Source organism: Setaria italica, chromosome V (assembly GCF_000263155.2).
Source record: "Setaria italica strain Yugu1 chromosome V, Setaria_italica_v2.0, whole genome shotgun sequence".
NCBI classification, from domain to species: Eukaryota; Viridiplantae; Streptophyta; class Magnoliopsida; order Poales; family Poaceae; genus Setaria; species Setaria italica.
Window position 1 is genome coordinate 47,120,569 of NC_028454.1, and position 19,211 is coordinate 47,139,779.

General features: G+C 42.8%; 4 protein-coding genes across 10 annotated transcripts; 3 read left to right on the forward strand and 1 right to left on the reverse strand.

The window, feature by feature from the left end:
• Nucleotides 1-1,262: 1,262 nt before the first annotated feature.
• Nucleotides 1,263-6,293, forward strand: LOC101780320 (telomere-binding protein 1). Of its 4 annotated transcripts, none has more exons than XM_022827072.1 (12): nt 1,263-1,371; nt 2,226-2,294; nt 2,588-2,741; nt 2,822-3,409; nt 3,485-3,671; nt 3,847-3,972; nt 4,139-4,201; nt 4,290-4,369; nt 4,699-4,943; nt 5,167-5,472; nt 5,565-5,628; nt 5,848-6,293. In XM_022827072.1, the coding sequence occupies exons 3-12, from the start codon at nt 2,661-2,663 to the stop codon at nt 6,016-6,018; spliced, it is 1,911 nt and encodes a 636-aa protein (XP_022682807.1). In that variant the 5' UTR covers nt 1,263-1,371; nt 2,226-2,294; nt 2,588-2,660; the 3' UTR covers nt 6,019-6,293. The 4 variants fall into 4 exon arrangements, with proteins under 4 accessions (XP_022682807.1, XP_022682808.1, XP_012701182.1 ...); XM_022827073.1 differs by having other exon boundaries at nt 2,822-3,089; nt 3,177-3,671; XM_012845728.2 differs by having other exon boundaries at nt 2,822-3,671.
• Nucleotides 6,294-6,831: 538 nt separating this feature from the next.
• LOC101768161 (pentatricopeptide repeat-containing protein At4g39530) lies at nt 6,832-10,280 on the forward strand. Of its 2 annotated transcripts, none has more exons than XM_004971373.3 (2): nt 6,832-9,897; nt 9,984-10,280. In XM_004971373.3, the coding sequence occupies exon 1, from the start codon at nt 6,982-6,984 to the stop codon at nt 9,448-9,450; it is 2,469 nt and encodes an 822-aa protein (XP_004971430.1). In that variant the 5' UTR covers nt 6,832-6,981; the 3' UTR covers nt 9,451-9,897; nt 9,984-10,280. The 2 variants fall into 2 exon arrangements, with proteins under 2 accessions (XP_004971430.1, XP_004971431.1); XM_004971374.3 differs by having other exon boundaries at nt 6,832-9,794.
• A 222-nt stretch (nt 10,281-10,502) lies between these two features.
• Nucleotides 10,503-13,088, reverse strand: LOC101768824 (kinetochore protein spc25). Of its 3 annotated transcripts, none has more exons than XM_004971375.4 (8): nt 12,843-13,084; nt 12,602-12,667; nt 12,235-12,381; nt 11,876-11,983; nt 11,709-11,798; nt 11,492-11,614; nt 11,041-11,264; nt 10,503-10,920 (listed from the first exon to the last, which is right to left on the reverse strand). In XM_004971375.4, the coding sequence occupies exons 1-8, from the start codon at nt 13,009-13,011 to the stop codon at nt 10,909-10,911; spliced, it is 939 nt and encodes a 312-aa protein (XP_004971432.1). In that variant the 5' UTR covers nt 13,012-13,084; the 3' UTR covers nt 10,503-10,908. The 3 variants fall into 3 exon arrangements, with proteins under 3 accessions (XP_004971432.1, XP_012701607.1, XP_022682729.1); XM_012846153.3 differs by having other exon boundaries at nt 11,074-11,264; nt 12,843-13,083; XM_022826994.1 differs by lacking the exon at nt 10,503-10,920 and having other exon boundaries at nt 11,131-11,264; nt 11,383-11,614; nt 12,843-13,088.
• A 154-nt stretch (nt 13,089-13,242) lies between these two features.
• Nucleotides 13,243-19,199, forward strand: LOC101769377 (AP3-complex subunit beta-A). The gene is made up of 11 exons (XM_004971376.4): nt 13,243-13,503; nt 13,606-13,682; nt 13,776-14,022; nt 14,102-14,707; nt 15,122-15,295; nt 15,739-15,865; nt 15,947-16,056; nt 16,765-16,965; nt 17,090-18,057; nt 18,279-18,527; nt 18,615-19,199. Exons 1-11 carry the CDS (start codon nt 13,300-13,302, stop codon nt 18,949-18,951), a joined length of 3,300 nt encoding a protein of 1,099 aa, XP_004971433.1. The 5' UTR covers nt 13,243-13,299; the 3' UTR covers nt 18,952-19,199.
• Nucleotides 19,200-19,211: the final 12 nt, after the last annotated feature.

Sequence of the window (19,211 nt, forward strand, 5' to 3'; positions counted from 1 at the left end):
TGGTTATCCTATGAAATCGTGAAATGAAACTATGCACTGTGACTTTTTGTTTCATTCATGAGAATACACCTCAAGGGATGATGTGGCATCCTTGGAAACAGTGCGATGAAACCTTGCACTGGGACTGACCTTAGTGCACAATTTCATGACACAGTTACCAAGACTGAGAACTAGTAAAATGAAACTTCCTCTCCTCTCTCCTCATAATGACTTTGCTACGCCAGCAAATTTGTTGAGGTGCAATGTTATTTAATGGTCATGAAATTTTTGATGAAATCTCCACTGAAACTGGTCTAATGATCTATCTGATAAAGAAGGCAAAGTGGTTGTGTGTATGATCTCATCGCGTGCTCAGTTGAGTGCTCAGTTGAGAATACAAACTTTGTCCAATCTTGGATTCTTATAGACCATCAAGTCATGACATCTGAGATAATAATATTTAATCAACAGAGTGTTTTTTTTTGTCTCATGTAATGTGTTAAGCCAGCTTTTCCTTGATACGTCTGACCAAGCAAGAAATTTAAACAATTCTTTCACCGGATTGATACGACAAAACAGAAGGGAAAATGAGGAGATATAACTTTTATCACAATACATTGATGAGTCATATTATGCACATAAGGAAATTTAATGCAAAATAAATACTAATCCGCTGCTTCATTAATTAGTCTAGACCTTTCTTTTTACAATTATGTGCTGAATTACCCTTCAACAAATGCATTTAATTAACTGCAACGTAGGAGCTAGCTGAGGAGCACACAATGCTCTGCATCAAAAAATTATACACCACTGCCTATATAACACACTAGAAATTAACTAATCCGCGTCCTCATGCAACCAAAGCAATCAGGACCATGAATGTGTCATATCAGATCTGAATGGGCTTAAACCAGACAGAAATGCAAAGAAAACAGTATTGGATCGATTAGCACATGTACATCCATCTGGGTCCTACAAATTCACCAATAGTAGATCTACTGGCACACAGTAATATAAAATGGTAATTAAATTCGAATCAGACACTAGTGAGAAATTGTCAACGTTTGACTCAAGCCAGTTAGCTCACCCAACACTAAAATGTTACATGTATGTGTATGCATTTCAGTTTACCTTTTTTATATTATTTAGTAAAACACGAGTAAGCTACAGTTACTTGTTACTAATACCAAGTCTTTAGAGTGAAGAAACAGAATTAACCGGGAATAGCCGGTGCAAAGTGACGTCGACCCGCCCAGCCGGTGACAAGTGGGGGGGAAAAAAGGTGTGGGTGTGGTATAAAGAAAAGAAACAGAAGAGAAGAGGATAGCTGGGGTTTAAGCCAGGTGAAGGGAGGAGCGGGTGGCCTCGAGGGTTTTTCATCCGCCGATCCAGGTAACTGCAAGGCCATGGCGCCACCACAGATCAAAGTAAAAAAAGAAGAAATCTTTATTCCTTGCGCCGATTTCCCCCCTTCTTCCGTGCACTGTTCTTGGATCTTCTTGTTTGGTTGGGTTCTTGGTGGTTTGGTGGGGGGTTGCTTGATCTGGTGGGATTCTTGAAATTCACACGATTCGAGCCCTTTCCTTGGGCGCCCAGCTTGGATTTCGTCGGATTTCTGGTCAGCGGGTTCGGGTTTGGTTTCCCGATTCAATCTTGTAGCTGCGAGGTTTTGCGTGCTGGGCTTGAATTGCGCGGGGGTTTAGACGTTTATGCCCGGAATTTTGTGGTATCTTCTAGGTGGACGGATTTGATATGACATCCAGATCAGGACCTGTCCTGCAGTCTCTTTGTTAATTGGATTCCCGATTGGTTTCGAGGGTATTTGTGTCTCAAATTCTGATGGACTTTTGCTTCTATCATGTTTGGTCGGTCCCCTGAATTTTAGCTGATTTCTTAAAGTCTATGGGCTTCTGAACGTAACACTCCACATTTCATAGAAGGCAGTGTACAGTTTTGTAATAGTCTCAGATGTTTGCAATAGTCTGTCATTTGAACCATCTGATTGGAGTCATGATTTCTGTTTAAGTTGCTCAAATGTTTGTAAGTTTCAGCATAGGTTGCTGTTGCTCTGCCCCAATCAGGATGCTGTCTGCTGTGTTCCTTTTGCTGTGATGTGGTTTACAGTTGGGTTTCTTTGTCCATAATTGTCTTACTAGAATGCACACAAGATCTGCTTTGGATCTGCAAACTTACCTTGTCGATTCCCGTGCATTTGTCCTTTGTCTTGATCTTTGATTTATTCACAGGAACCGGAGACAAAGAATCCTGCTCAGGTGCTCATTCTTTGGATGATTCATTTTGGATGCTCCGTGGAGGTGATCTCCCTCTCCTTTATATCTTGGCCATTTCTTGCAATTGCAAGTTCTACCACATCCAACTACCCAGCTTCAGCTTATTCTGGTATATATGTATATGCAATCTCTATGTAATTTCAATAATGCAAGCCATCTTGTCACATCCGACTGCTTTGGAGGATTGCTAAAACTGGTCTTGTTCCATTCTTTATTTAAATAATTAAGTCCTTTTCTAGTGGTGCTAGATTTGTTCCCAGTACTTGTGTGATCAATAGTGGGTGAAAGTTTATGAAATCCGAGTTGATTTCGTGTAGGTAAAGATGATAAATGTGGTATTAGCAGTCCTTTGCTGTCAGTGAATGCTTGCTGTGTAGGTGACATCAAAATATGGTGTCACAGAAGAGGTTGGGCTATGGATCCCGTGGCCGCCAAATTCCAGCTATGCCACGTGTTCCAAACTCAGTTCGGGTATGTAGCTTTTTGATTATGTGTTTCTTTTGCCACAATTTACCTATTGAATCTTCCTTATTCGACTAACAATTGTCCAGGGAAAACGCACGACGAGAAGAAAGAAAAATGAGATGTGTGCATTTGATTTGCTTGCGAGCGTCGCCGGGACGCTATTAACAGATCAGGACAGTTCATCTTATGTTCCTAATACTAGCGGAGCAGCAACAAGTTATGCCAGAAATAGGAAATCAGTTAAAGAAGAATACTTTGATGAAATTTTGCACCTGAAAAATGTGGCTGTGAAGAAAGACTGTGGCAGTGGGTGTGTAGTGGGCTCAGGTGGTGTCTCTGCCTTACCTAGGAAAGGTAATGACGGCCTGGCTGAAAACTCATTGACAAGAAATGAAGATGAATCAGTACTAAAGTCACTAACAGTGAAATCAAATATGCTAGCTAGGGACTCATCAGTTAGATGTACAAGGCCATGTGAAATTAGTCGTGGTCTTGGCATAATTTGTGAGTATGGAGCTTTTGGAGTATTCCATCCAGGATCCTCAAGCTCAGCAGAGGCTGGACAAGCGCATCAAGCTGAACCCAAAGTGATCAGAAGCAAAGCAGACGGGCATACTGCAGCCCTTGACAGCTTGTTTGACTCTGTGGATCTGGATGGCAGACCTCCTGCTTTGGTTAGTTCTGACAGTAGCTCAGGTGTGCTTTTGTGCAGCCATGACAAGGAACATAAAGCCGCTTCCTTGTGCCAGGTTGAAATGCAGCATACTGCAGATAGAGATGATGACGAAAATTCTTCTGGGTGCACACATCCAAGCACCACAGGAAATGAGGGTTACAAACCGCATTTTCTAGGTAACCATAGGATCAGGAAATTGCTTGCCTCAAAGGTAAGGAAGGCAGCACGTAATAAGACTTCTGGAGGGATGTCCAGCAAAGGTATGCCAATCCCATGGTGCCAATCGGTGTTTCCTCTACGTTCCTAATTCCGAACTGCTCCATATTTGCATAGAGAGAACCGTCTTCCTTTTTTCTTCTCTAAACCATTATGGCCACTAGCCAATGCGGCAATGCAGGAACTAATTATGGGCTAGCGATTGTTTTGCTCAACTAGGCAGCAAGCTAAACTTCTGCGGGAAAAAGATACCCACCACACGTCAAAAGGTGCAAAGGACAAATTTCAAGAGGAAAAAGCTAGCGCGAGGTACAACGCCATTTGCTAAAGGGATGCTAACTGGAGGTGTGTTATATTGTTAACTCACCTTTACCTGGTAATTTTGAGGCCTTAACGTCTTTAGGATGATGCAGACATCCATCATCCATTTAATAGCCTTCTATATTCATTTATGACCTCAATCCTTGTTTTTGATTCACTTCCTAAAAGAAAATGTGGCTTGCCATTTCAGCCACCGGGACATCATTCCGTATGCAAGGTCAAAATAAATCATGTGGATCTGAGGACTACCATGGTATTCTTAGATAGTATTTAGCGTTATGGATAGTTCTATTAAAATCTATGAGCATAATGGATTATCACTTTTTTTTTTCTATTTTCAGTTAAGCTAAGGATCAAGTCATTTAACATCCCAGAATTATTTGTTGAGATCCCTGAAACTGCAACAATTGGTTCATTGAAGGTAATTAGGTAACACTATATGGGCATGTACAAGTTACTGATTATTCATGCGTTCATTTGTGCAGCCTACCTTTTGGTGTAGCTGTTGTTAATAACTGTTATAGTATTATTGATGAATCTACAAGACCACGTAGTTCATTTAACTTGGTGAATTCTCGAATAATCAAATGATTTATTGCACATTTACAATGTGAAATAATTGGTCTTTGCTATAGTCCTAATTGTTACACTATACAGAGTATTTTTCTAGCTGGAACTTTCACCTTTCATTGCAGATGATTATAAGCTCCTTGTGAGTGTGCTTGAGTAACAATTTTCATTTGTCTATAGAGAACCGTGATGGATGTTGTCACTAGTATAATGGAAGGTGGCCTACGTGTTGGTGTTCTTCTTCAAGGAAAGAGTATCCAAGATGACAGCAAGACACTACGTCAAGCTGGTATATGCCATGGTGAAAAACTAAATAACATAGACTTCACACTGGAATGTGAACGTCAGCAAGATTCTCCCTCTGGAGTCATAATAGCAGAAGAGATGGATTTTGTCAGTGCAGATATTGTGGAACCATTAGCTAGGTAGGTGACTTGCAGTACAGTTTTCTCTTGGGTGTAGTGATTGAAAAATAGCAACAGGATGTAGCTTTAATAGTTTATTTCCAACGCTTTGTTCTTAAGTGTTGATACTAGGCATCCATTTGCATGTTTTCATTATGTTTGTACCTTGTCTACAAATTCTGGAGCATTACCAAACCTAATTATCCAAACTAAATCTAAGGACGTGAATATTCTATGTTTCCAGGATGAAGTATGAAGAGCCATTTCCTGGAACTAAAGGCGGTGGGGGCAACCAGCAGCCTATAAAGGCGTATCCAAATGACTCTTTCGCTGGTTGTGTTCATCGTCCTGTTGAAATGGCCTCACAAGATGCATCAGCAAGCTTGCAAGCCATAATCCCTGTTGCAGCTTCAGACTTGAACGCACTAGCCATTGTGCCTATTTGCAAGACCAGACGATCTGAATTTGGGCAAAGGCGTACAAGGATGCCCTTCTCTGTTGGTGAGGTTGAGGCACTGGTGGAAGCTGTGGAACAGCTTGGGACCGGAAGGTCTGTCCCCTATTTTTCTTGGTTTCATTTTATTCAAGGTTAGTGCTAATGGCATGCTAACTCATGTTGGCTGTTGTTCATTTTCTGTTCAGGTGGAGAGATGTTAAAATGCACGCATTTGACGGTGCTGATCACAGGACATATGTTGACCTTAAGGTGATTTTATTGAACATAATATGTTCTTTGTTTACTATTCATAATGAGCCGTCAACTGAAAAAATTCAAAACAAAATATAGTTGTTACCACAATTTATTTGTGCTCCACTTCAATGCTCTGTTGGTGAACTAAGCTGCCTTTAATCTGTTTCTGTTCAATCGGCCGCACGAAATCTGTGGTTTTTCTAACATACTGCGGAATACTGATTGATGAATCAGGACAAGTGGAAGACCCTGGTGCACACAGCAAGCATATCCCCACAACAGCGAAGAGGCGAGCCAGTTCCGCAAGAACTACTGGACCGTGTGCTCTCAGCGCAGGCCTACTGGTCCCAGCAGCAGGCAAAGCTTCATGGCAAGGCTCCTCTTCCTGAGATTTGCCTTGCCTAGAAAGAGGAAATGCTCGTGTAAAAATTGTGCCTAATAATAGAAAGGTAGAAGGGATGTGCAAAGGAAACAGACTAATTTGTGTGCTATTGCAAACTTGTAACATTGTTTTTTTCTTCTTCTTTCTTTGGTCTCTGTTGAAGCCAGAGGCTCTCTCCTCTGTGGATCAATAAGGGAGAGAACCTTGTTTGGTACTTGTAAATGATGCTGCAGACTATTGCTGCCATGTTCCATAAGAAAACATTGAGCATATATAATAACACTGTTGTCATTGGGCATGCTCGATGCGTATGTTATCTTGCAAATTTTGTGCTGACACTACAGGTACTATTTTGTTGATTTTGGATCCGTCGTCAATCTGAGGGGGTGTTTGGGAAACCCCTGTTAAAGTTTAACACCTGTCACATCGGATGTTTGGATGCTAATTAGGAGTACTAAACATAAGCTAATTACAAAACTAATTGCACAGATGGAGTATAATTCGCGAGACGAATCTATTAAGCCTAATTAGTCCATGATTTGACAATGTGGTGCTACAGTAACCATTTGCTAATGATGGATTAATTAGGCTTAATAGATTCGTCTCGCGAATTAGCACAAGGTTCTGCAATTAGTTTTATAATTAGCTCATATTTAGTCCTCCTAATTAGCATCCGAACATCCGATGTGACACTGTTAAAGTTTAGCACCTCATATCCAAACAGCCCCTGAGACTGATGATGATGGCGCATATTCAATATCATCTTTGTCACAATTCCAAGGGTTTAGGCCCATGGACCAACCAAACCTGGGCCATCATTTCATCCACTCCCCCCAATACTGGCCGCGGCCCATCGTTTCCTTACCGCAGGTACCTTCTCCAGTAATCCGGTCGGTTGGCTCACCGGCCGACGAGAGACTCCGGCCGCCGGCTCGCCGCTCCGCCACCGAACTGAACTGGTGGAGCAGAGCAGGAGATGGTAGAGTATGAATCTTGCGGGGCCTCTGTCTCGCGCGCCCTCCTCAGTCGCTTCCTCCTGCCAAGCGCGCAGTCTCGCCCAAACCCTGCTCTCCTGCCTCGCCGGCGACCGCCTCCGCCGCCTCCTCCCGGCTGCCCATGCCCGCGCCGTCGTCTCGGAAGGTCTCGATGACCTGTTCCTCGCCAACCTTCTCCTCCGCGGCTACTCCAAGTTCGGGCTCCTCCACGACGCCCGCCGCCTGTTCGACGGAATGCTGCACCGCAACCTCGTCTCCTGGTCATCGGCCATCTCCATGTACGCGCAGCACGGCGGCGATGAACAGGCTCTTGTCCTCTTTGCAGCGTTCAGGAAATCCTTTGACGAGGTGCCCAACGAGTTCTTGCTTGCCAGCGTCCTGCGGGCCTGCACGCAGTCCAGGGCTGTTCCTTTCGGCGAGCAAGTGCATGGCACAGCCTTCAAGCTTGGCCTGGATGTTAATCTCTTCGTTGGCACCGCGCTGATCAACCTATATGCAAAGCTTGTCTGCATGGATGCAGCGATGCGGGTGTTCCATGCCCTCCCTGCCAAGAACCCGGTCACTTGGACAGTTGTCATCACTGGTTACTCTCAGATTGGCCAGGGTGGACTTTCCCTAGACTTGTTTCAAAAGATGGGGCTTCAAGGTGTCCGTCCAGACAGGTTTGTGCTAGCAAGTGCTGTCAGTGCCTGCTCTGGGCTTGCCTTTCTGCAGGGAGGCAGGCAAATACATGGTTACGCTTATCGAAGTGCAGCAGGAATGGATGCTTCAGTGATCAACGCATTGATAGATCTTTATTGCAAGTGCTCCAGACCGTTAGTGGCTCGGAAGCTGTTTGATTGCACAGAGAACCATAATCTTGTGTCTTGGACAACAATGATCGCTGGTTATATGCAGAATTCACTTGATGCTGAAGCCATGGACATGTTCTGGCAGATGTGCCGGGCTGGATGGCAGCCAGATGTCTTTGCTTTTACAAGTATCTTGAATTCGTGTGGCTCATTGGAAGCTATATGGCAAGGAAGGCAGATACATGCCCATGCCATAAAGGCTAATCTGGAGACTGACGAGTATGTCAAGAATGCTCTCATTGACATGTATGCTAAGTGTGATCATTTAACTGCCGCAAGATCTGTATTTGATGCCTTGGCGCATGATGATGCAGTTTCTTACAATGCGATGATTGAAGGATATGCAAGGCAAGGTGATCTTAAAGAAGCGCTTCATATATTCCGTAGAATGAGATATTGCTCCCTAAGGCCAAACCTATTGACCTTTGTTTCGCTCCTTGGGGTGTCATCATTTCAGTCAGCTATTGAATTGAGCAAGCAGATTCATGGTCTCATCATCAGATCAGGAACTTCAGTAGACCTATACGTGGGGAGTGCTCTAATTGATGCCTATTCAAAATGTTCCCTCGTGGATGATGCCAAGGCTGTGTTTCTTATGATGCAAAACAGGGACATGGCCATCTGGAATGCTATGATATTTGGCCACGCGCAGAATGAGCAAGGTGAAGAGGCAGTAAAGCTCTTCAGCCAGCTTCGTGCCTCTGGGGTAACACCTAATGAGTTCACATTTGTAGCACTAGTAACTGTGGCAAGCAACTTGGCAAGCATGTTCCATGGTCAGCAGTTTCATGCTCAGATCATCAAAGCAGGTGCTGACATTAATCCTCATGTTTCAAATGCTCTTATAGACATGTATGCAAAATGTGGCTTCATTAAAGAAGGATGGTTGTTGTTTGAGTCAACATGTGGGAAGGATGTCATTTGCTGGAATTCCATGATTTCAACATATTCACAGCATGGTCATGCTGAAGAAGCCCTTAGAGTCTTCCAGCTGATGAGAGAGGCCGGAGTAGAACCAAACTATGTGACTTTTGTTGGTGTGCTAGCAGCATGTGCTCATGCAGGTCTTGTTGATGAAGGTTTACACCATTTTAACTCTATGAAAACAGAGTATGGTATTGAACCAGGTACCGAACATTATGCTTCTGTGGTCAACATTCTCGGCCGGTCAGGTAAATTGCATTCTGCTAAGGAGTTTATTGAAAGGATGCCAATCAAACCAGCTGCAGCTGTTTGGAGGAGCTTGCTGAGTGCCTGCCGTCTCTTTGGTAACGTTGAAATTGGGAGGTATGCTGCTGAGATGGCACTCTTGGTAGATCCGTTAGACAGTGGACCTTATGTATTACTGTCAAATATTTATGCCTCCAAAGGGCTATGGGCTGATGTGCAGAAGCTAAGATTGGGGATGGATTATGCTGGGATGATGAAGGAACCAGGTTATAGTTGGATTGAGGTGATGATGGAGGTTCATACGTTCATTGCAAGAGGTACAGAGCACCCACAGGCAGAATCGATATATGCAGTACTGGATAACCTGACGAGTCTACTGAAAGATTTTGGCTATCTTCCTGATACCTATGAACTTCCATTGCTTGGGGATAATGGTTAATGCTACTTGCTCAGTGGTTAGCAGTTACTTCCATGAGATGGACTATTCTAATTCGGTATCGACACAATATTGATTCCGGTATGACGAGGCAGTGATATAGTGGCTTTAGAATGTTACTGTGACTTACTGACTTACAAGTTACAACTGCCCATTCCAAAACAATCTCTCTGGTCAATGGTCACTACTTATGGACCAAGATGAGCATTGGAACGGATGATAAGATATTAAGAGAGAGATGGATAGAGAGAAAATCTGAGCAGTTTACTATTGACTCAGATCTTTGAGATTTGTAACTGCATAAAACAGTTGTTGGCTGTGAAGCTTCACCGATGCGCATAACTCAGGTAACGGCATCAGAGTTGCATTTGAAAAGTTAATAATGTTAAACTGATTCATTCACCGATAAGAAGATATTGTTTACAACTATTTCATTGGCCAGTAACTGAGGTAAACCTATGTGCTGTATTCTCCTGACTAACTGGTTTTCCCTGAGGCAAAACAAAAAGAGTTGTAAAATGGTTATTGATGATCAGGACAAGTGGAAGAACCTGTTGCAGACTGCAAGTATATCGCCATTTCTACAAGGACTTTTTGACTTCGCCTGGCGAAACCCAGGGACAGCATCCAAGCAAGCCTCCAGTCCCTGAAATTTCCATTGTAGGGAGGAGGGTGTCCAAAAGAATCTAGCAAAACTGTGCATATTCTAAACTCACGATTTGTAGTTTCATCCTAGTCTTGGCTAGATTTGGCCCTTGGAACCAGCTCAAACTTCGGTGTATTTCAACACGACCCAATGCTTATAGACCTATTTGTCAAAACATTTCAGTTCATGTGCTTCGTCGCTGGGCAGAACTAGGAGCATTAGTCTGGTGATTTGCAACTTGAGTCACCTTTACGTATTTGATTTACAATGAATCTTCAGGGACGATATAGTATTTGCACACTGTATTTGTGGACCCTTAAATCATTTTGGTCTGGCAAATATGTTAACCATGTCAACATGTAAAATTACAAGCTAAATTTTGTAGAAGAACACCTCAAAGGCTCAAACATGCTTATAATACCAAGTTTATTAAGAATATTAGGTAAATGCAAAATTACAAACAGTGAAACCGAGAGGTACAATGGGAGTTTGAGATAGAAATGTCAAGCAGCAGACAAAACATTATACAGCATTGCCTCTGTATCAAGTTGTTAACAGAGGGACTCAAAAGTTCATATTTGATGCCTGATCAAATCATCTCCCACACAGAGGTGCTTTAACTTTACTGTACAGATCTCCGCGGCCCATTGCTGTTGGACAGAGAGAATAGGAAGTCGCCATGGAGAATGGTTAATCCTCCAAGATGGATCATGGATCTCGCTGTGTCTTATCTAGTGTACATCCTGCTGCCTGCTAGTCAGTTTGCCCAGCCGCAGATGAATTTGCAACAGGGAGCCAGCCATCTGATGGCAACTTTAGCAGCGTTCCTACAATCAATATCCATATTGATTTATTTTATTAACACTGAGTGCTGCCTTTCTTTTTCTACGAACTAAATTACAATTACATGTGAGCTATACACAAGGAGGATGATAGGATGTACTCACAACTATTCGTGGGGAACGACGCATGTTACGTACCATGGAACCAGGGGATGCTGCTGATTGGGATGATAGTCCTTTCTTAGTAGGAATTTTCAGATTCTTTGACCGACTTCGAGTGTGCCTTTGGTTGGTGCTGTTTTCACTTCTGGAATCGAGTGATAAGGCTGAGAGTGATGAAGATGTTATGGATGACATGTCAGGGCAAAATGAGATTGCCGAAAGGTTTCCTGCAGAAAGCACAACCATAGTTCTGAATAAATAATATGATGACGAGTTAGTTGATACGTTTACAAAACAAATAATTAATTTAACACTTCAAAAAAAATGAAAAAACTACCACAATACCATGCTCAATATTCCTGAACCTGGAACCTCGGTCATGATTGAAGTTGCATTAATATAGACATTCTTTTCTGAAACAGAATAGGTAATGAGAATATGTAGCATAAAGTACCACTAATTGTAGCAACCTGGAACCTCTCTCTCATGGTCCTCACAAATTTGTACAGATCATTGTTGCAGTTAAGATCCTTCACCAATTCTTTGGAGCCATCCACAAAGGGAACACAATGGACTACTGTTATCAACAAGAGAAAGAACTTCAACATCTATGCATAAATGTAAATCACTAAAAAGTATCAGACGATTCAGCTAAGAAACTTGTAACTCACAGATGTATCTTTCTTCAATAAGCTTTATGCAAAAAGAATACTCCCTGTCAGGACTTTGCACATCAATTTTGCTGAACACAAATTTGACCCCTAACAAGAAGGTATTTGTCAGACGCTATTGCATCAACCTAATATACTAGTTAACCATGCAACTAAATTTCCATTACCTTCTCCTCCAACAACTTGAAAACCAAGAAACTTATCGTACCACATGATCGCTTTCTCTAGGTTCTTGTCCCCTTTCGTATCATTCTCAGCTTCAAGGGATTCAATAGCTGCCATCAAAACAAGAGTACATAAGGCATATAGGACTCAGATTATGCTTATCCCAGGAAAATGTTCAAGAGAAAAAGAATCGAGTTCACAATAACAGAGATAAAGTGCATATATAAAAGCAAACCTAGAGCTGAATAAAGCAATAGTATCGCATATTGTGTAAGCATAGATTAAAAAGACTGTGCCATGGAAAGTGAATGGCAGAAATGGTGCCTACTTCACTTTATAATGATAAGGAAATATGATTTACCTTGGAGTTGGTTTGATATGGCATTCACATATTCATCTCTTCTAGCCCTCTGATCCATGACCAAGCTTCTAAGCTGCTCATTTGTTGCAGTGGTGTTGAGAATTGATTCGCTCATGAGCTTGTGTTTTGACCTTTTGCTGGTTTGGACTGCGGGGCAAAAACTTGGATGAGATGCGATAGACAATGTGGTCTAGTACGGGACCAAGCAGTAGCAAGAAAATAAACGAAGAAAACAGAAAATGCCCAAACGAATAATTAGCCATCTATTTCTATCTATGTATGACAAAAGGCAGTGAGAAATAGACGATGATACATTTCAGCAACCCGACTAAAAATCGCATGGAAATGAGGGAATGCTTGTGCTCACCGGAGAGGGCTTGTGCAAGATCTGCTTCTAATTTCCGGAGCTGTTGTTTTAGGTCATTGAGCTGTGCTGCATAACTCGGAAAACACACAGATGAGTAAAAGTAAATTTCCCAGATATTTCAGATTAAACAAATACTAGTGTTCATAGATAGTGATGACGGATTGTTGGGCTCCCTGGGCGCAGCGCAGTTGGAACGTACGGAAGTAGTAGTAGGAAGCAGGTGAGGAGAAAGAAGGCATGCCTCGGTTGGAGACGGTTTGGTTGGCGATGGAGCGCGCCGAGAGGAGGGCGGCGCTGAAGGCTGCGGCGGTTGCGGTGGCGCGCTCCTGGGCGTGGGAGATCCGGCGCTGGATGGCGGCGCGTTGGTCCTGCATCCTCCGGAGCAGATCGACGGCGGGCTCCGCCGCCATGGTGGTGGTGACTGAGATGAGAGAAATCGGCAGGCGGAGTGGCCGTTCAAAATTTTGGGGGGTCTTTTTACAATGAATGCTTCTTGTGTTCCTTCCCGTGGAAGCCTCCACCAAACACACACAACCGGGCCCCCCAGTCGGTCGTGTCGTCGTCTATTGGGCTGGGCTTTGTACCTTAACTGGGCTGGCCAAGCCAGCCAGCCCATTTAACTGGGGGTTGCAGCAGTTGCTTTTCTTCCCCTCCCCTCCTCCTCCGGCCACGGCCACAGACTGCCGGCGAGATCCAGGATGTTCGGCCTCCAGGCGAGCGGCGCGGCGGCCTCGTGGGTGGTGGGGCGGATGGGCACGGATGCGCACCTCTACGATGACCCTGACGACGCATCCATCCCCGCGCTCCTCGACTCCCGCTTCGACGCCGACAAGGTCGACGCACTCAAGCGCCTCCTCGCCCTCATTGCCCAGGGCGTCGACGTCGCCCACCTATTCCCGCAGGTCACTTCCCGTCGCTCTTCTTCTTCTGCTGCTGCTCTCACTGCTAAATTCAATTCACCCCCTGTGCTCTGTCACAAACAACAAACGCATTCCGCCGCCCAGGTCGTCAAGAACGTCGCGTCGCAGTCGCTCGAGGTCAAGAAGCTCGTCTACCTCTACCTCCTCCACTACGCCGACAAGTACGTAATCATCACCCACGATATCCCATACTACTACACTTCGGTCAGTATGCGGTTCTCACTTCTTTTCCTCGCTGTCGGCTCTGGCTCCAGGCGCCAAAACGAAGCCCTTCTTTCCATCAACATTTTCCAGAAGGATTTATCAGATATAAACCCACTAGTCAGGGCTTGGGCCCTGCGCACCATGGCTGGCATTAGACTGCATGTCGTTGCTCCCCTCGTCCTGGTTGCTGTCAAGAAATGCGCCAGGGATCCATCCGCGTATGTTCGAAAATGCGCTGCCTATGCACTTTCTAAGCTCTGCGACCTGCTTCCGGACCAAGCTACGACTTTACAGGAGGTTTGTCTACCATTACCACCTTCTTCTTTCTGCAATAACCTTACATACCAAACGCACCTCAAGCCTACTGCTGTTGCAGATTGTAGACATCTTGTTCGACGACAATTCCCCTGGAGTAGTGGGAGCTGCCGCTGTTGCATTCAAGTCGGTCTGTCCAACTTGTCTACCATTGCTGTCGAAACATTTCCGGAGGCTATGTCAGACACTCCCTGATATTGAAGAATGGACACAGATCATTCTTATTGACATCCTCTTGCGGTATGTAATAGCTAGGCATGGCTTGGTCGAGGATTCTTTACTCTCCGCTTCAAATTTATCTACGGAGGTTCAGGGTATCACGGAGTCGGGTCCTGTTGCTACCATGCCCACACAACCTGATTCTATCGGCAATGGGGTTTGTGGTACTATATCAAACATCATGCTATTCCGGCACTACATCGAAGAATATTCAGGTTTTCCTGACAGGCAAGGCAATAATTCGAGCTTTTCATCTGTCACCACTAACATCAACGATGACGTTGCACTTCTTTTGAAGTGTACATCACCTCTTCTATGGAGTCGAAATAGTGGAGTCATCCTTGCAGCAGCAAGTGTGCATTGGATCATGGCTCCTGTTGGGGATCTGAAGAGAATCATTGGCCCGATTTTGTTTACCCTGCGGTCATCTCCTGATGCAGCATATGCGGTACTTCTTAGATACTTCATTTTTTGTTAATGGCCATCTGAAATTTTTAGTGTCATACTCTAATAGTTCAGTATTAGGACTTTGCTTCATTCAGAATAGTCACTTCTTGATCAGATCATTTGAAGAAGTCCTAGTCTTTGTTTTGTTTAACAAAGAGCTTCTGTTCAAAGTGAACTTATGACCATGATTTAGAATTTCCACAAAAGGGTAAAGGAGGCTACCTGTAATTTCTCCATGACTTTCTCTTTCAGTGGCCCTGTGTGAGGGTAGAAATTTATAAATTGAACTTGAAATTGAGTTCCTCCCCCCAGAGTATTGAACATTAAGTTCTTTCTTGGCTTACAGGAGTTTGATAGTTTTCATCATGCAGTTTCTCACTTTGACCTGACCTTTCCTATTCTTCTGCTATTGCAGATGCTTGGCAACATACTAGTTTTTGCTAAGACAATGCCATCATTGTTTGCCCCGTTTTATGAGGACTTTTTTATAAATGCTTCAGATCCATACCAGACTAGGGCTTTGAAGCTTGAAATACTGACCACTATTGCCACAGAGCCATCCATTCCAGCCATTTTTGAAGAATTTCAGGTAATTTCTTGTAGATGCAATGAACAATAGTATATCTATCTCTTGGTTTTTGTTTTAAACTTGCAATGATGTATTTACGCCCCACATGAAATTTATAGTTGAACTTTTGCTAAATCTTAAGGTCACGTAATGTTAGTACATATTTGAAACATCTTTTTCAAAGACATGTTAGCTTTGCTTGTTTTGTTGTGTCAATGATTCATGCATGGTTCTGGAAATTATTTGTTGCTCTGTGCTTTGCTTGATGTCAAGTTCTCTAAAATGCACTCTTGGGGATTATCAAGGGAACTTTGAGTCAAATGGCAACTTAAAGTCAAATCAGCAAGATTTAAGTATTGCTATCCACCTGCAATTTGGTGAAGAATTTCAATTTTAGACAAAGTGGTGAATACTAAGTATTTGTCATTCTGTTAATGAATCTGGTGCTTTCTTTCTGCTACCAGGATTACATTAAAGATCCAGATAGGAAATTTGTAGCAGATACTGTTGCAGCTATTGCGTTGTGCGCCCAGAAACTTCCCTCTATTGCCACCGCTTGCCTTGAGGGACTTTTGGCACTTGTATTTTATGGTAATAATTTTCATCTATGAATATTTTGGTATAAAACATTCCTTTTGGAATTAATGTTTTATTTTGATCATCATATTACAGAATCGTCTATTTGTAACTCAGTTCACTTTGATGGAGAAGATGCTGTTCTGGTTCAAGCAATCTTGTCAATCAAAGCAATAGTGAAAATGGATCCAGTATCCCACGAAAAGGTACTATTTAGTTAATCTTGTAATGCTCCACTTGTGTGTGTGTTTTTTTTTTCCTTTTGGCCAAAAGTTTTTTTCCCAACCCCCAGCTAAACCCAAGTTTTACCCAGGTTGCCTATTCTTTTTGCTTTCCATTTTAGGAAAGAAGCGCCTGATGTTCTTTTTTCTTCATGAGAGCTTATCCTGGTTCTTTTAGCCTCTTGACTTCTTTTTTTCTTAATTTACCATCCATCATGGGGGCTCTGGAACTCATCCCCTATCATGCACATTTGATCACTGCATTTTAACTGACCTTGTAATGCTCATTCAATAAAACGTTCTCAGATGTGTCTATTATCTTGGTTGTACCGTACAACTAGATCACCTTTTTGTCATAATCATCTGTCGGTGATAATCGGTAGCTTGTCTACTCAAGTGTGAAGAACCTATAAATGTTCTAAACAACAGAATTGTTTTGTATTTCTTTAGTTGGTTTAATAATCACATTTTATAGGCATGCTGTAATATAGAATCACTGTTAGAATTGTATGGGAGAATAAATACAGAATATATATCACTCTATGTCACTATCTGCTATTGTTTGAATGAATGCATTTCTTCCCAGCTTGATAATTAATCTGGTACCCTCACTAATCCTTTTACAAAAATATCCGTTATTTTTTTCCCCTTGATGTTGCGATCTTGCATCTTCGCTAAATTACTTCGATGCAGGTAATTGTCCGCTTGGTGCGCGGTATGGACAAAATTAAGGAGCCTGCAGCACGATCCTTGATTATTTGGATGTTTGGAGAGTATAACTTCATGGGAGATCTCATTCCCAAGATAGTTCCTGCTGTTCTCAAGTATCTTGCATGGTCCTTCACTGTTGACGTGGTCGAAACTAAGCTTCAAATCCTAAATGCTTCTGCCAAGGTATATCCTAAATTAAGTTTGCAGCTCATGTCTATATCCTAAATTAAGTTTGCAGCTCGTGTCTATATCCTAAATTAAGGTTCCAGCTCATGTCTGGAGATTGGTAATAGCTTACCTTTTTCAGGTTGTAATGCATTGTCCGGAAGAACATGCGGAAGAATTCAAAAGGATAGTTGCATATGTCATTGAGTTGGCTACATATGACTTGAATTATGATGTCCGTGATCGTGCTCGTTTACTTTCAAGACTTTTGCCGTGCTCCACGACTCACCTAGAACCCTCATACCAACCTCAGAATGGCGATATTTGTAAAGAGCTTGCAGATCATATATTTGATCGAAAGTTGCAGTCAACATCTCCTTCAGCAAGAAACTATCGCATTTATCTTCCAGGTTCCCTTTCACAGGTTGTTCTTCATGCAGCTCCTGGTTACGCGCCACTTCCAAAGCCTCAAAGTATGGAATTAAGCCATAATAAGATCATTGAATCAACCAGAGGCATAGCCAAACCTTCTGGAAGTAATAACTCTGATGCTGAATCTGGATCTTCAACATATGAGAGCAGCTCTGTTTATGATTCGGAGAGTGAAGATGATGGCTTATCGGATGGGGATACTGATGAATCCCTTCATCATCAAGATAACCAGGATGCTCCAGTGGTACACATATATGATGCTAGTGTACAGCAAGGCCAGACGCGTGAAACTGCTGATGAAAATTTGGCAGATCTGATCTCCACTGATTTAACTGAGTTGATGTCTAAGTCAGCCTTGGAATCTTGGCTTGATGAAGCTCCTGCTGAGCCACTTGTTCAGAATTCGTCGCAGGCATCATCTGCCAGAGTTGCTTTTACCAATCGCAGCTTTGAGCGAAAACCTAAATTGCATACACTGTTGGACTCATCTGACAGTAATGGCTTAAGTGTTTTATATGCCTTCTCATCTGAGGTTTCGCCCAGATCACGCTTGCTAGTATGTGTAGACTTATATTTGGAGAATGTTACTACACAACACTTGACAGATATAACCATTAAATCTGAGGAGGCTTCTAGCAGCGTGGATTCTACAGGCCAAACATTGGAAGGATCTGTGAGGTATGTATCATCTTCATCTGTTATTCAACTATTTCTGTGGCAGCATTCACATGGCCAGATGTTATGGTGACATTGTTATATTGATTTGGTTATCATCTTTTTAATGGAAAATGATTTTCCACTACTCGTATATCCAAACAATCATCGGTAACCAACACCTGTATACAAAACAGCAAGACTTATATTATTTCTCAGCCCATTTATGGTATTTTCACCTGCAGTGCCCCCACTATTGTTCCTGTGGAAGAGATACATTCATTGGCTCCACAACAAACGGCCAAGATGGTTCTTGAAGTCCATTTCCATCACCATCTCTTGCCTCTAAAGCTGTATGTGCTTTGCAATGGGAAAACACATCCAGCAAAACTTCATCCAGATATTGCTTATTTTGTTCGGCCACTACCTATGGACCTAAATGCTTTCCTATGCAAGGAAAACCAGTTAAGGGGAATGTTCGAGTATGCTAGGAGGTCAGTGAAGTTCCACCTCGTTTAATATGAAATTAGGTTCCCCTGTCGATGATGTGTGCTGAAACTAATCTGATGAATTTGCAACAGGTGCACATTCAAAGATCATCTTGAGAAGCTAGAGCACAGTGATAAGAACCTTCAAGTAGCCCAGAGTGTTGCATCAAAAATACTGAGCAACGCCAACGTGCACCTTGTTTCAATGGATATGCCAGTTACCTTCAATGTTGACGACACATCTGGCTTATGCTGGAGATTCAGCAGTGAAATCCCGAGCACTTTGAAACCTTGCCTAATTACGATCCTTGCGGAAGGGCATGCCTCGGGGCCACTGGAACTTACTGCTAAGGTGAATTCTGAAGATACGGTGTTTGCCCTGAACCTCCTGAACAGAATTGTGGCAATCATAGAGGCGTTAACTTTTTAGCTTTTTGAGCTTTCAGTTTGTGTCCGCACAGTAAAATTGCCAAGGGTATAGAGTAGCACAAAACAAATCATCATTGAAGAAATTGGTCGTGAATATCTCCCAGGGAGGCGATACAATGTCTTCTTGTAAAAAAAAAAGACATGTTTTTGTAAGATCTATTGAGAATTGTAATTCGTGACATCTAATGTAAGCTGCCTGGGGGTGGATACAACGTCCTGTTGTAAAAACGACCCTTTTTTTTTTGGCAAGATCTGAGACAA